This window comes from Pristiophorus japonicus, chromosome 17 (assembly GCF_044704955.1).
Source record: "Pristiophorus japonicus isolate sPriJap1 chromosome 17, sPriJap1.hap1, whole genome shotgun sequence".
Lineage (NCBI taxonomy): Eukaryota > Metazoa > Chordata > Chondrichthyes > Pristiophoridae > Pristiophorus > Pristiophorus japonicus.
The window spans coordinates 7,107,461-7,123,403 of NC_091993.1; the positions used below are offsets into that span (position 1 = coordinate 7,107,461).

The 15,943-nt window shown below is 44.0% G+C and overlaps 1 protein-coding gene across 13 annotated transcripts in view; it reads right to left on the bottom strand.

The window, feature by feature from the left end:
* Positions 1 to 11,722: 11,722 nt before the first annotated feature.
* mef2aa (myocyte enhancer factor 2aa) overlaps positions 11,723 to 15,943 on the bottom strand; it is a 247,731-nt gene continuing 243,510 nt past the window's right edge. For all 13 annotated transcript variants that reach the window (XM_070858306.1, XM_070858312.1, XM_070858314.1 and 10 more), the window contains 2 exons: positions 15,652 to 15,778; positions 11,723 to 12,436 (listed from right to left, as the gene is read on the bottom strand). In XM_070858306.1, the coding sequence (XP_070714407.1) occupies positions 12,127 to 12,436; positions 15,652 to 15,778 (437 nt within the window). In that variant the 3' untranslated portion in view covers positions 11,723 to 12,126. The remainder of the gene's footprint in view (positions 12,437 to 15,651; positions 15,779 to 15,943) is intronic.

Here is a 15,943-nt window from a genome sequence, read left to right on the forward strand (position 1 = left end):
TGCATTCGGGTCGTCTCAGCTGGATCAACTCCACGCAGTCGTGCTGAGCGGTCTGTGTCTCTGGTGCCGGGTCCAGCCTCAGGTGAGGGCTTGCTTTGCCTCTGAGGGCAGAGGGCTTCAATCGCTGGAGGGGTGAAGTCTTCCCATTTCCAATGAATCTTCTTCATCCACCTTCTGCCGAGCAGCGTTGGTCCATCACCTGCAACAATCCACAGAGGTAACTTGTGCACCGCACCATCTTGGAGTATCTTTACATTCGCACTACCAACGGCTAGGATTCACAGCTTTGCCTGAACCGGGACCAACTCGGGTCGTTCAGCCTGATTGTTCCATAGCCTCTCCTTGATTCATCACTGACTGGCTCGCCCCCGTGTCCACTTCCATGAAGACTGGAACTCCCTCTATCTCGACTTCCATCTTCAGCGGGGAACACTCGGTGGTACAGGTAAACATGCTATGTACCTCCCCGTGGGACTGAGCTGCCTCTCTGCCTATCGATTCATAATCCAGGCTGGATTCATGGCCATCTGCAGACTCTTCATCAACACAGTGAGTCATATTTCTCTTATACATTCGCTGGAGGTGGCCCTTTGTGCTACAGCCTTTGCACACATAGTCTTTAAAACAGCGCTGGTGAGTCCTGTGATTCCCTCTGCAACGCCAGCATGGTGCTACTCAATTAGCCCCCCTCGGCGGACTCGGAGTTAAGGGACTCGGGGGGGGCCTGTTCTCTCTAACCTGAGAGGGTTCGCGTTCTACAGTCCAGTTCCTGAACGGCGGCACTCTGTGCACAGTACCTGCTGGGTTTGAGTCCTGAGGGTGAGACATCTGCCTAGAGCCACAGTTCGAGGTCATGAATGACTGGCTCACAGAGATGGCCTTCTGCAGTGTGACTGTGGTATCCGCAGACAGTAGCTTGTGAAGAAGGCCCTCATGGCCAATAACGAAAATGTCCCGCAGCGCTTCGTTGAGGTGGTCGCCGAACTCGGGCGGTACCGCCAGCCTCCTGAGGTCTGCGGCATATTTCGCGACTTCCTGGCCTTCGGACCGTTGGTGGGTATAGAACCGGTGTCTGGCTGTGAGGATTCTCTCCTTGAGCTTGAGTTGCTCATGGATCAGGGTTCCGAGCTCCTGGTACGACTTGGTCGTTGTCTTCGCTGGTGCCAGCAAGTCCCTGACAAGGCCATAGACGGCGGGCCCACAACTGGTTAGCAAGATAGCTCGCCGCTTATCAGCCAGTGTTGCTCGGGTCGTCTCCTGCCAGGTCGTTTGCTGTGAAGAAATGTTCTAGCCTCTCCACAAAGGCGTCCCAATCATCACCATCGGCGAACTGCTGCAACGTACCAAGGGTAACCATTTCCGCGTGAAAGTTTGTAATCTCGTCGCCAATTGTTGTGTCCTTAGATGCTCTAGTAATGATTCCACGAAGCAATGTGTTGTACTTGAACTGTAGTGACCATAGTCCTTTATTAGTTAACTCCAGAGTGAGGATCACACCTGGTGGCCTGCCTTTTATACTAGGCCAGACACACCTGTACAGGTAACCTACAAGACCCCCACTGCTGTGCCCTCTGATGGCACACCTTTGGTCCCCAACAGGGTTTCCTAACACCTCCAGCCCCCTCCTCCTCTCTTTAACCCTGCACACTTGTCTGCCATTTTAAAAAGAAGTAACCTCCTGATTAGAAGCAAGACATGGTGTGATGATGCAAGGCTCTAAAGCTGCTGCAAGTGTTTAAAGGCTGCAACGCATCATTTCCCACCATAGAATCATAGAATGGTTACAGCATAGAAGGAGGCCATTCGGCCCGTCGATCCCATGCCGGCTCTCTGCAAGAGCACTTTAGCTAGTCCCACTCCCCCGCCCGTTCCCCACCACCCTGCATTTCCTTTTCCTTCAGGTACTTATCCAGTTCCCTTTGAAAGCCACAATTGAATCTGCCTCCACCATGCTTTCAAGGAGTGCATTCTAGGTCATAACCTCTCGCTGCCTTAAAAAAAATTTATCCTCATGTTGCCTTTGGTTCTTTTGCCACCCACCATAAATTGGGGAACCTCCCAATGAGAGGTGTTTGAAGCTGGAAGCTTTTCCACAATATTCAAATGAAGCTGGCCCCAGAAACATTGGCAAGATAAGCACCAGTGTGGTTGGAAGGCCTCCCCTATCACACTTATGGTGAACTCCATGCCACTGAGAAAATCCAGGCTTAAATGCATAGTACAAGGGTATGAAAAAACAAGTAAATATACACATTAGGGACCTTAAAATAATGTGAAATAAAAAGTATTGGTCCAATGGTGTACAATTATCAGGTGCGTTCCATTATTAATGAATCACATATACAGAACGTCTATCAAAGGTGGCTAATGTGGATCACGGCACCCATTTAAACAACTGAATTTTGGAAGGCTCATACTGCAAGGCATCTCAAGGCAACTGAATCACTGCTTTAAATGGGCAACTGCTTGCTCTGCAATGGACAAGGTTGTTTGTTGTATCTGGCTTTACTTAAGCTCAGTTGACATTTGGAAGTGATGTGATGGTGAGGAGCGATGAATCCCAGCCACTACTTTGACATCAAAAAGAAAGCTAGTGTTAGAGTTGGCTATTTCACTGACAAGTCTGGCTAAGGCTAAAGTTTTTTTTCAATTAACCTTTTGGTGGTGGTGGCAAGTCACTTTAAGGTCCTCTGGTTAGGCTGCATGTAGACCTTATTTTGCTAATCACAGCCGGCCCCTTCAGGGCAGCCCAATTATGCAAAGGACCCAACGCCTGTTTCAGGCACATGCACTCGTTTTCTGTCTTTATCAGGAGGGTGGTTGGTGTACTTCCGACGCACTTTGAGCGTCGTGCCCTGCCCGCCAAATTGGATGCTTGGGTGCGGCGGCAACAAATGTCTGGGCCATATGCGTGATCCTGCGTATTTGGCAGACATTCAATGGCATTATCATGGTTCTGGATATTTGGCAGATATGCGGGGCCATGTAACCTCATGGCCCGGCATATCCCTCACTCTACCATTACCATCAAGCCAGTCGACCAACCCTGGTTCAATGTACAATGTAGAAGAGCACCTGGCGTTCCTAAAAATGAGGTGCCAACCTGGTGATGCTACGACACAGGATTACATGCATGCTAAATAGTGGAAGCAGCATGCTATAGCCAGAGCTAAGCGATCCCACAACCAACAGATCACATAAAAGCTCTGTAGTTCTGCCACATCCAGTCGTGAATGGTGGTGGACCATTAAACAACTAACAGGGGGAGGAGGCTCCATGAACATCCCCATCCTCAATGATGGTGGAGCAAAAAAAAACAAGGCTGGTGCATTTGCAACCATCTTCAGCCAGATTCGAGTGAATGATCCATATTGGCCTCCTCCTGAGGTCCCCACCATCACAGAAGCCAGTCTTCAGCCAATTCAATTAACTCCACGCGATATCAAGAAGCAGCTGAGCGCACTGGATATAGCAAAGGCCATCGGACCCGGGAACATCCCAGCCGTTGTGTTAAAGACTTGTACTCCAGAACTAGCTGTACCTCGAGCCAAGCTGTTCCAACTAGAACACTGACATCTACTTGACAAAGTCGAAAATTGCCCAGTTATGTCCCGTCTGCAAAAAGCAAGACAAATCCATTCTGGCCAATTACTGTCCCCCATCAGTCTACTTTCAATCATCAGCAAAGTGATGGAAGGTGTCGTCGACAGTGCTATCAAGCGGCACTTGCTCACCAATAACCTGCTCACCGATGCCCAGTTTGCGTTTTGCCAGGAGCATTCGAATCCAGTCCTCATTACAGCCTCGGCCCAAACATGGACAAAAGAGCTGGTTTCAGAGGTGAGATGAGAGTCACTGTCCTTGACAGTGAAGCAGCATTTGGCCGAGTGCGGCATCAAGGAGCTCTGGTAAAATTGAAGTCAATGGAAATCAGGGGGGAAACTCTCCACTGGCTGAAGTCATACCTAGCACAAAGGAAGATGGCTGTGGTTGTTGGGAGGCCAACCATCTCAGCCCCAGGACATTGACGGAGGAGTTCCTCCAGGCAGTGTCCGAGACCCAACCATCTTTAGCTGCTTCATCAATGACCTTCCCTTCATTTTAAGGACAGATCAGAAGTGGGGATGTTTGCCAATGATGGCAATGTTCAATTCCATTCAGAATTCTTCTGATGAAGAAGCAGTCTGTGCCCACATGCAGCAAGACCTACACAACATCTAGGCTTGGGCTGATAAGTGGCAAATAATAGTCGCGCCACACAAGTGCCAGGCAGTGACTAACTCCAACAAGAGAGAGTTTAACTACCTCCCCTTGACAGTCAATGGCATTACCATCGCTGAACCCCCCACTATCAACGTCCTGGGGGTCACCATTGAACAGAAACTTAACTGGAACAGCCACATAAATCCTGTGGCTACATGAACAGGTCAGAGGCTGGGTATTCTGCTGTGAGTGACTCACCTCCCGAATCCTCAAAGCCTTTCCACTACCTCCAAGGCACAAGTCAGGAGTGTGATGGAATACTCTTCACTTGCCTGGATGAGTGCAGTTCCAACAACACTCAAGAAGCTCAACACCATCCTGAACAAAGCAGCCCACTTGATCGGCATCCCATCCACCACCTTAAACATTCATTTCCTCCACTACCGACACAAGGAGACCGCAGTGTGTACCATCTACAATATGGAATGCAGCAACTCGCTAAGGCTTCTTCAACAGCACCTCCCAAACCTGCGACCTCTACCACCTAGAAGGACAAGGGCAACAGGCGCATGGGAACATCACCACCTCCAATTTCCCTTGCAAGTCGCACACCAACCTGACTTGGAAATATATCGGCCGTTCCTTCATTGTCACTGGGTCAAAGTCCTGCAACTGCCTCCTTAACATACTGTGGGAGCACCTTCATCACACAGACTGCAGCGGTCCAAGAAGGTAGCTCACCTTCACCATCCCAAGAGCAACTAGGGATGGGCAATAAATGCTGGCCTTGCCAGCGACGCCCACATCTCACCAAAGAATTAAAAAAAAAATTTGGGAGTCACCAAACGGGTTACTTTCTGGGTTTTGGTTACTACCTAAATATTAATGGAACAGAATGAATAGTTGATGTTTACCGTCAGATTGACAGAATCTCTGGCCTCGACTTTAAAGGGAGGGCGGGCATTGTGCACACGTGCTCTGAAGGAGATGGTCACTGGGGTGAGCCACCCAAACGTGGATAGACCCACTACTTGGCAGGAAGGCGGGAGCGAGAATTTGGTGGCAGGAGATGGCAGCCGGGGACCCAGGTAAATGGTGAGGGGGGGCTCGGGAAATGTTTGGGATGGGGGGAGGTAGAGGGGAAGAGAGGAGGAAGCCTGGGACAACGGAGGCCCAAGATTTCCTCGTGAGACCCAGAAGAGAACTCCTACCCAGAAGGCATGCTAAAATAACTTTCTAAAACATAGCTGTCTGGGCCTCTTCTGGCTCAGGCTGCACTGCCCAGCAAGTCTCGCTTGATGGGGAAAGCTAGCACCCCTCCCCCACTCAAGCCTCGAATATTGAAGTCGGGTCCCGATCTGCATATTGAAAGGACCCCGCTGACTTGCTGCGGGTGTCCCACTCGCCTGCTCCAAGGTCAACATCCGAGCACGACGGGAAGGCAGAGGGGGGGGGTGTGAGTGACCTCCCCCATTTTAACTGACTGCCCCTGCCTGGTTTCCGTCAGGCAGCGGGTGGGAGTGGAGTTAAAATCGTGGCCACATTTCTACATGGATATCGCTTTCCACTCACAGCACTTCGGAACAGCCAGCTATAACACACTCTTAGTTGTGTGGCCAGTTGTTTCACTGTACTCTAGGGAGAATGATTAAAATCTGGAGAACAGTGCAGACACTTCACTAATGGTGCTGTAATCTTCTGCTGTCTTCATATAGTATTCACAGGGGGCTACAGAATTATTCAGATTGTGATCTTAACCCTTAGTAACCTGTCCTCACTCATACTAGCTTGACAACAGAATGTTGGGTGTTAAGATCTCCACATTGATGTGTTTTCACAAATTTCTTTATTTTCTTATTAACACAAGAACATAATAGGTGCAAGAGCAGGGCCCATGGCCCCTTGAGCCTGCTCAGTCATTCAATAAGATCATAGCTGATCATCGACCTCAACTCCATTTTCCCACCCAATCTCCGGATCATTTGATTCCCAAAAATCTATCTGTCTCAGTTTTGAATATACTCGAGACTCAGCATCCACAGCCCTCTGGGGCAAAGAATTCCAAAGATTCATAACCCTCCGAGTGAAGAAATTCCTCATCTGTCTTAAATGGCCTACCCCTTATCCTGAGACTGTGTCCCCTAGTCCTAGGCACTCAAGCCAGGGGAAACAACCTCTCAGCATCTACCCTTGTAGCTTGTTCTAGAATATTAGTATGTAGACTGCTCTGCTGAGGGGAGAGAATTAGAACAATTACTCTACCTCTCATGCTGCTTGGCTTTGCATTTTAAGTTTTAAAAATGTGTTCTGTATTTAACACAAACTGGAAACACACATGCTGCTGTTTGATTTTACTTCAATCCCCCCTGAAGCAGTGACCATAGGGGTCGAGAGATTCGTCTCTGGCAGTATTGGATCGGCTTTATATGCAGCGCCTGATATCCAGCTCCATGGCAGTCGATGGCGCTGTGTATAATGGACGGCGGATCAAATACCGTGCATTTTACCCCGCCATCAGGTGCATTTCTAGCTCAGAGCTGGATCGGATAGGTTGAGATACAAAGTTCTGCTGCTGCAGAAATGAGGAACTTCTAGTTTCTCGATTTGGTTTTTAACATTAGTTCGTTTATTATATATTTGTTTCTGTAAGTCAGTTCAACAATTACAATATTATAATGCTCTTTGTGAGAGAACACCAGAGCAGTCAAAAATGACATGATTGTGACAGTGTGTTGTGAAAACAAAGCACCATGGCCAGTCAAGATCAGACTCAGTTGTGAGACTGACCACTGCTGGAAGTATGTACGTAACCTCTGACATTTAGCAGATATTTATCCCAGGATATATCCCCCATGTAATTCTAATCCTTAAATGACCACATCTGTCTATAATGCAACACAATGTAAATTTAGATTCATTACCAATTCCAATGATTTTAACTTTGCACTGAATAACTGACATGGACTCTCATTACACAGTAAAAGCCAATATCTTTACTTAAGTGAGTGCAGGGTACAAATTTTTACAACAATCTCTAGCATAATTGTAATCATCTGATAAAAAGTTCACTTATCTTTGTATAATGAAGAAAAACAACACATTCAGGGAAATTGCAGGTTAACTTAAAGTCTCATCAATATTTGTTTCAATGATGGCAACAAAGTCCAGCTTGTGCTGCCAACAGGCTTAAAGTTTAAACCGTGAACAGCTCCGGTGATTTCTACAAATAACAAACAATTACCAAATACATCAGTTTTTAAAAAAGCCATTTTTAAATATTTTTGCAAAGCAGTGTCTTGCACAGCAGAGGGTAGGAAGTCTGTGCAAAAGAAAATCATTTGTATTCCCTTTCTCTTTGCATACTTTGTTTAGTTTTCCATAAACAGTGTCCAGAGACAGGAAGTTGAGGTTCTTATTTACTGTCTCTTGTGTGCAGATGGACATCACCTTCATATACCCCTGCGTTCCACAGATAAGCATTGCATATAGTGATTACTCCAAACCCGGTTAACCTCATCCTACACAGAATTGTGCCACTTTCCAAGATCTCCTTAGATCTTTGCATTTAAGATCTGTAAAACGTTTTGAAGAAAAATAGGGCGAGAAGATTAGTAATCAAGGAATTCAAGACTAATGTAATGGTGTTCCCATGTACTTACTCCTTCACATTCGGTAGCTGACATTATCATGTCCTACTTAAATTCCTATTAATTTGGGTCCATGGGATTATGACACCAGTGAAGCATTTGAGGTGGTAAATAAATTTTATTTAAAATTTACCCTGAGCGTGATTAGTACTTTTACTGCCCACAGTATTGATATTTTACATAATTGAAAATGTGACAATCCGAAATTAAAATGCAATGGGTGGCAACAACACATGGTGTTATTGAAAGTCCTCTTCCTACCAGGAACTGTGCGTTAGACAAACATGCAGAATAGCTGACGCACGAGTATTGTAGGTATTTTCTCACTCAAGTGAAAGACCAATGTGGGTCACTTCTGGCTGCTGCACTCGAGTTACTGGACTTTTATACTTCCAAAAGAACTGCCATAGCTCCTGTCACTGATTAAGAAACTCTCTAAACAGTTATATACTTTTTACTGTTTGGGATATGGAAACAAAGCATCTTATCACATGCATCTAGACACTAAATTACACGCTGCTTTCACCTCCTGCTGTCCCGCAGGTGGAATCCATCTCGAAAGATCAGCTATAACAGTATAAGGTTTTCAGTTCCCCTCGGAAAATCGGTCACAACTGATTTTTCTTTGCTGGTAGTTAAACAATGATCTACAGATTCCAACAGTTGTAATTTCAGACTCTAATAGTGTGTGTGTGTGTGTGTGTGTGTGAGTGCGCATGTGCGTTTTCAAGTAATATACTTGCATTGGATAAATATCTCAAAGAATAAATCATTCAGCTAAGGGACAAAAAAAAAATTGTATCCAGAAACCTAGAGGATTAAGAATAATGGGCAGAAAATCTAGCTCTGTGTAGTCTGAATTTACTGTGAACGCAAAACCCCTTTTCTTAGATTGTAGACCCCAAACCTACTTTCCTTTCCCCTCAAAAATTAGATGGTAAGTTACCTCAAATGCTCTGTATTTTGAGCTAGCTGCACTTTATTTGCAATACCTCCACGTAGAAGTTAGACGTGGTGTGCTATTATGATACGTTTAAGGATTCTGAGGCATGAAGAAAGGCGGCAGTACCCAGCTCATTTCAATGTTATAGTTTTTTTTTTTTAAAGACACTGGCCATCAGCAATAGAACCGGCAGCAATCATTGCCTTTCCACAGTCGTTCACAAACTGTTGTTTTTGCAATGATCAACTGCTCGTGCAAGTGTTTATTTAGGTGCAATATTTTCTTTATTCAGGTGAGCCCCTTCCATAAGACCATCCACAAACCAGTATTATACTGGCTTATAAAAGGAGGCCCCACTCCAACTACTTCTTATTCCCAGCTAAAGGGTTTGAGTGTCAGTGCAAAAGGGCAGGAGACACACGGGGAAATGGTCTGATACGGCGAAGGGAAAGGATGTATTTGAAGAACAAGGTTGTATTTAAATTGATAATTAAATTGAACTAGTGAGGCTTTCTTAATGTAAGACATAAAAGTATCAACTATTAGCAACACAGTTCCGATGTTAAACCATGCATGCCACTGACACGGTTATGCAACATTAATACCCACAATGTAGGACACTTGTTATCATTGGGGAACAAAGGTCAATGATGCCACCACATAAGGCAACTTGCACACAAGGAGACACAGTAAATGTGAAGCAAACTTCTTACCAAATGTACAGAAAATTTCATATACATGCATAATTCAATAAAGCATTTTTTTTTCAGTTCTGCAGATTATACAACTCAGCTGTTTCTCTGCAGCTTAAAAGAGGTCTGTTCAGCAGTGAGTGAGCAAATTAGAATTTCTACCGTCATCTCAGTAGCATTCGCTTTAATTCGTCAGTCTTTGAATGCATTTTCAGCCAATTAATATATGGAAACAAGGAGGGAAAAAATAAATCTGAAAAAGATCATACTGATTTGAGTGTGTTAAGTGTTCATTCCAAACGAGGTGCATCCATAGTACAAACACGGAGTAAAATCAATTGAATATATACCTCAAACAAAGCAATGGGCCAACTTATCTACAAGAGTTATCTAAACAAAAAAGGTTAGATTTCCCCCCCATCTCAAATAAAAATCAAAGGAGGAATATTCTGCCCATATTTATTGTTAATAAATGAACCAAAAAGCAGTAATGATCATATCATGAGTACATTTTGTAAGAACACAAGTCATACAAAACAATTTTTGTCACTGCAGCTTAAGCAGAACGGATACTAATGGCATGAACCTTGATAGCCAGTCATGTGTACACACTTATTGTGCTTCACTCTAAAAAAAGGAATGGAGTCTGTGATAAACCAAGTAAAAGGTCTATTCAATTGCAAACTTTGCGCCGTTATTTTGTATTAGTGGATATTGAGCTAAAAGGTTGCCAAAGCCATACTTCCCATTTTGCATTAGTAACCGGCTATCCTTTAGCAGAACAGTTTATATCGCATGATGGCATCCCCTTGCAAATAGCTCTCATCACTTTTGGAGATGGAGTTAGGATGGAGAACAGATGGCAGAATGAAGGGACCAGTTCCGACAGTGATGTCACTAGAACCAAACGGCAAACTGCAGGTCAATTGTAGTTCACATTTCATTTGTTTTATACATACTTTATCACTAAATTACATAACGTGTGGACTAGCCATGAACGTGAACAGATTTGGTTCCCTTTGGTGCAATCAACCTTGGCTCACTTGGGAGTCATCAGGTCAGTCCATTCAAGGGGTGCAAACCTTACTCTATTGCTCTGTTTCTACGAGTGTGCACTGAGGCCTTCCCCTTGTGATTGTCAAATCTCCTATTGCACTCACCACTGAACAATCCTTTTTTTTTTTAATATATAAAAGAAAACCTTTGCATTTATTACTCTCACCCGCACTAGTCTCTTGCGGGTATTTTAAAAAAAATGAACCACAAGTGTCTACTGTCAGTGAATTATCACCAAAAGGCAGTTTATCAGAAGTGTAATTGAATAAAACAGTGAAATTCCATCCACAGCAGTCTACAATATAAGGAACTTGCTTTCGAGTTTGTGCATGACAAATATAACATCAGGATTTAGGATCTGCTTTTTATATGTATAGTAAAGCATTACCATACAGCACAGAAATAACAATTATTGTACACATTCACTGCCATAGAGGAAAATAAAACCTTTACTACTTTCTGCAAATGCCATATATAATAATTAAAACCCAAGGAAGTACAGCATATTAAACAAAATATTACCAGTGGATACTCTACTCATAAGGATCTTGCCCCGTCAAGTTGGCGATAATCCACAAAAATATACTTTAATCTGGTGAACGTACAACAATACATTGTACACTGACACCAAAGGTGATATATTTAAGATGCTATGTACACAAACATTTGGCTCAAATTCTCTTTACATATAGGTTAGCAAGTGTTCATGGCTTTAAGGTTTAGCCTGCATTTAAAAAAGCAAAAACTAAGCCAAGGTAACAAGATAAAACCATATCTAGAGAGCAGCAACATGCAACTTTGGCATATATAAATAATTTCATAGCTGAATGTGTTTAAAATTATACAGTTCTATATAGTCAATAATAAGTTGGGGTATTATGTTTTCTTTTAATAAAAATATATAAGTGATCTGGAATCAAATTTGGATTTCAGACATCAACATAAAGAACTTTAACCCAATTCCAATTATAACTTAATATATTAAGTTTCTCTTAATGCTATATTTCACCAACAGTCTCCTTGTTTCTCATGCGGGTACTTAATGCATGTTCCCAATGTACTTAATAAATTGCGTTGCCACTTTTACAACCCGTTTTTGCACATGCAGAAAGAACTGTTCACCTCAGCCCTACACCGTGCAATTTATAACACTCCTTCAAGAGACGGAGACCCATGCCAGGTTCAAGATCATAGATTTATTTTATGTACAGTATTGCTCTCTTTTTATTTCTTTCTACAGCTTCAATGCTACAAAGCAGAAAGTTTAACTAGCCACACCATTTTTATACACACACACAGGACACTGTCAGAATTGACAACCAACTGTCTTGTTTCTGCAAGCATGGTAGGGTTGAATATAAATTTATTTTTTTGCAAACCAGTATAAGATAACAGCTAATACAAATAAGTGCCAGACTGGGACAGTGACTAAAATTTAAATGTGGGACACCTGCAAATATACAATTAATTTGCACTGTAGAGTACCTGATTAACTTACACATTTTCCATGTCCTTGTTTTAGATATGTAAGGACAGTTCTCTTGTAACAAAAGAGATGACTACAAAACGGCAGCAAAAGAGGGCTTTATGTCACCCATGTGTCCATCCGCATGCGCTTTACAGATGGGCTTTCCCGGTCATCTGCGGAGGGCCTGGCGAGTGCAATGGGCGAATGGAAGTCGCCCCGAGGGTCCTCGCGATCGCTTCCGTCGTACGAGCTGCTGGAGCTGCTCAGGCTATCGACGGGCGAGCGTCCCGTGTCGTGTCGGGTCTGCTGAGGGAAACCTGAAGGAGTCATCCGGTCTCGGGGGGGTGAGATGGGCTCCGATTTGATGTTGATGTTCTGGTTGGTGTTGATTGAAAGGTTTGAACCCTGAAGTGACTGACTGTTAACTCTGCAGAAAATGGAAACAACAGGTTAGGTGAGCATGAAGACTCTTTCGCGTATAAAGCAGATAATAAAAAGACTTGGATTTATATTGCGCCTTTCACGACCACCGGACATCTCAAAGCGCTTTACCCAGCCAATGAAGTACTTTTGGAGCGTAGGCACTGTTGTAATGTGGGAAGTGCGGCAGCTAATTTGCAAGCAAGCTCCCACAAACAGCAATGTGATAATGACCAGATAATCTGTTTTTGTTATTTTGATCGAGAGATAAATATTTGCCAGGATACCAGGGATAATTCCCCTGCTCTTCTTCGAAATAGTGCCATGAGATCTTTTACCTCTACTTGAGAGAGCAGACGGGGCCTCGGTTTAATGTCTCATCCAAAACACGGCACCTCCGACAGTGCAGCACTTGCTCAGTACTGCACTGGAGTGTCAACGTAGATTTTTGTGCTCAAGTCCCTGGAATGGGATTTGAACCCACAACCTTCTGATTCAGAGACGAGAGTGCTGCCCACTGAGCCACAGCTGACACCATTAGCATTATCCAAACTTTTTTTTTTGTTAATGGCCACAATGTCGATCAAAATCATGCTTAATATCTCGGCAATGCTGCAACATGAAGTGATGATACTCAAGAGGTCTAACTCCTGCAAATCTCCAGTCCGTGAGTTCCTGATTTCAGTAACGCCACTGTGCACACTAGCCAAGTGTTGTCTCGGCACTTCTCCACTGAAATAGGAAAATAAACTATAGGACTAATAGCTCAACTTTTATAAATTCCTTCAACTTACTCTATGGAAACTGAAATAACACTGTCCCCTACTTTGCTATAGTTAGCTGCAGAGCAAGAACTGGAAAGGATCCAGCAGTGAATCATTCAGCATCCCACAGCCAGGCACGCCATGACTGGAAGCCCAGTGGCATATGGAGCAGCAAGTTACCACTGCAGGTCACAGGTGCAGGGGAGTTAAATCTTGAATGGACCCTCAGGCTGTTATGAATCCTGCTGCCAGATTCAACAAGGAAACAATAGTTATCACAGTGGTGAAGTGTGCAGACAGGCTGCAGCAAAAGCCGAAGAACCTTGCTGGAGATTTCACACCCCATGAACTTACAGTCTCGGCAGCAACTGGCTGAAACGCCATTAGGGGGGAAGAGAGGAAACACTGAAAGGGAGCATTAATTATCACTCGTACACTTGCTATAGTTACAGAATCGCAGCAGCTTGACCTAGAGCCACGTTACTCTTTGACGGTCCAAGGCAGGAAGATGGTAGATTGCTTACCACATGCAAATAGGACATTTCTGCAATCCACTGGGGGAAGGTATGGAAGGTGAAGCATCTCAGCAATATTGTCCCTTTAAGCTTTTGGACCAAGTCAGTTGACCTTCTCCCAGCTTTGCTGACACACAACCTCTCCCAGAAGCAGATCATCGGCTCCTCGAACATAGAGATCCTCGAGCCTTGTAAAAGTATTGAAATCTGTCCGTTCAATTCTGGCGCAAGTAAGGTGCAACCAGTAATAAAGCAACATCAAGAAACCAAGGTCCTTTGTGTTTCAGGCAATTGTCAGCCCACACCATGACTGCACTGCTCTCAAAATAATTAGTGAGGTGTGAGCTGGTCCATTCAATGAATGCAGGGTGGGGTGTTACCCTAGTTCTTGTGCCCAGGCACCCAGACACTTGCTGGTACAGGTACAACGTCCAAAATCTGCAATCCTCGGGAGGAAATCTATTCTGGTTTTTCCGGATTTCAGACAAGAAAATCAATAGTCTGAAATCCAGAATCCTCAACGAAATCCGTGCCGGGTTTTGAGCAACGAGGTCAGAAATCCGGCAAAATCCAAAGTCTGGCACGGATTACAGATTTCAGACTTGATTTTCTTGTCTGAAATCCGGATCCTCGGCTGAATCCGTGGCAGATTTCAGGTTCTGCCTCAAAAATGTTCGTTTTTCAGACAATAAATTCCGGACGACTCCATCAGCTATGCGCAAAATGTCCGGTTTTTGGAATTCTGGATTCGGGACGTTGCACCTGTATTGGTGTGCTGGTGCTGATGAGTTTGTAGGCCACAGCTCAGGTAGCTCACTGAATTCCCAGAATGTGGTGATTCTGGACGCCTGGATTACATTTCAGGGATTTTGGCTTTCTGTGGCCCGAAATCTGTCTGGTCATGCCGAAATCATGATCAGACAGAAAGCATCAGAGAAATAAGTTGTCGGTCTCCAACACGAGAAAGCATCTGTGGTGCTTTGAAAATATTTTAAAACCAAGTGCTGGCATGGCACAGATTGGACACCACATAAATTTCAGTTTCAAAAACCTGTCAAAGACTGCAGAAGATCCAGCAAAAAAGTTACAAAAACCGCAGCAACTTTGGGTCTTGAAGATGGTACCCAATTTGCCCCTCAAAATCTACCAAATATTTTCCTTAGTGTGGGAACAGAACAGGTAAACGGTCTTTTGGAAGCACCCAAAGGTCTATTTCAGAGTGAGTCAGCAGAGCTGGGGGGAAAGGCTAAATGTGCTGAAGTCTGAATAGTTAGAGAGACTGTCACTGAAAGTGACTTTGCCCACTTGGTTGGAGGAAATTCCTAAATGTATAAGGAGGTTGATATAATTTATTATATATATGTATATATTTTTTTAATTTTGTTTTAAAGTATTCCTACTTATAGTTACCATTTAGGAAAACATGGGTTAACTAAGACTTATCATAAGCAGGAGTAATTATTTTTGCCCCTAACTCTGCTCACTTGAAAGCAGTAACTGAGCCTGGGTTTTGGTTTATTGAGTTGTGGTGGCCCTCCAGTACCTTGGACAAATGGCCACGCTCTATACATGGACTCAAACAGGCCTCAAAGCTGAGCTTAATCCTGTCCCCACCCACTGTCCACACTTGGCATTCAAGCCAAGAGTTACTGGATGGGAGACAGCAGCAGGAACCTTGCTGGTTTTTTCACATCTGTAACCCAGGAACAAAGGCTACTTGGAATGCTGTCAACTCTGCTTAGTTAAGCTCAGCTAACTCATCACAGCCCAGGACTCAAACCTGGGACCATCCGGATCGGCATGGGCCCAGGACCAGACAGCATGGGGCACTTACCCCAAGATCATAGATATTCCAGCAACAATATTTGCAATCATTTTTGATTTAAATTCCTGTTAATAATAGATAGCTTTCTATCAAACTGTATTAGCAATGGCTAACTTACATTAGTGAGCTGAGGGTTGCTGGTCCAAGGTGCTGCTGTTGCCATGCAGACACTGGCCCTAATGACAATGTCCCTGGTGAGTTGAATCCTGATAGTGCAGACAAGTCAGCGCTGGTTAGTGAATAATCTGCAGATGAAATGGAGGGAAACATTTATTTTCAGTTACTCCTGGATATACAGAAATCTGCACTTTTAAAAAGCAAATACCCCAGTGAATACCGAAGAACAGAAGCTTCATTTCATTTCTTACTCTCCATGAAGATTTATTCTGTGAAATACACACTCATTAAAT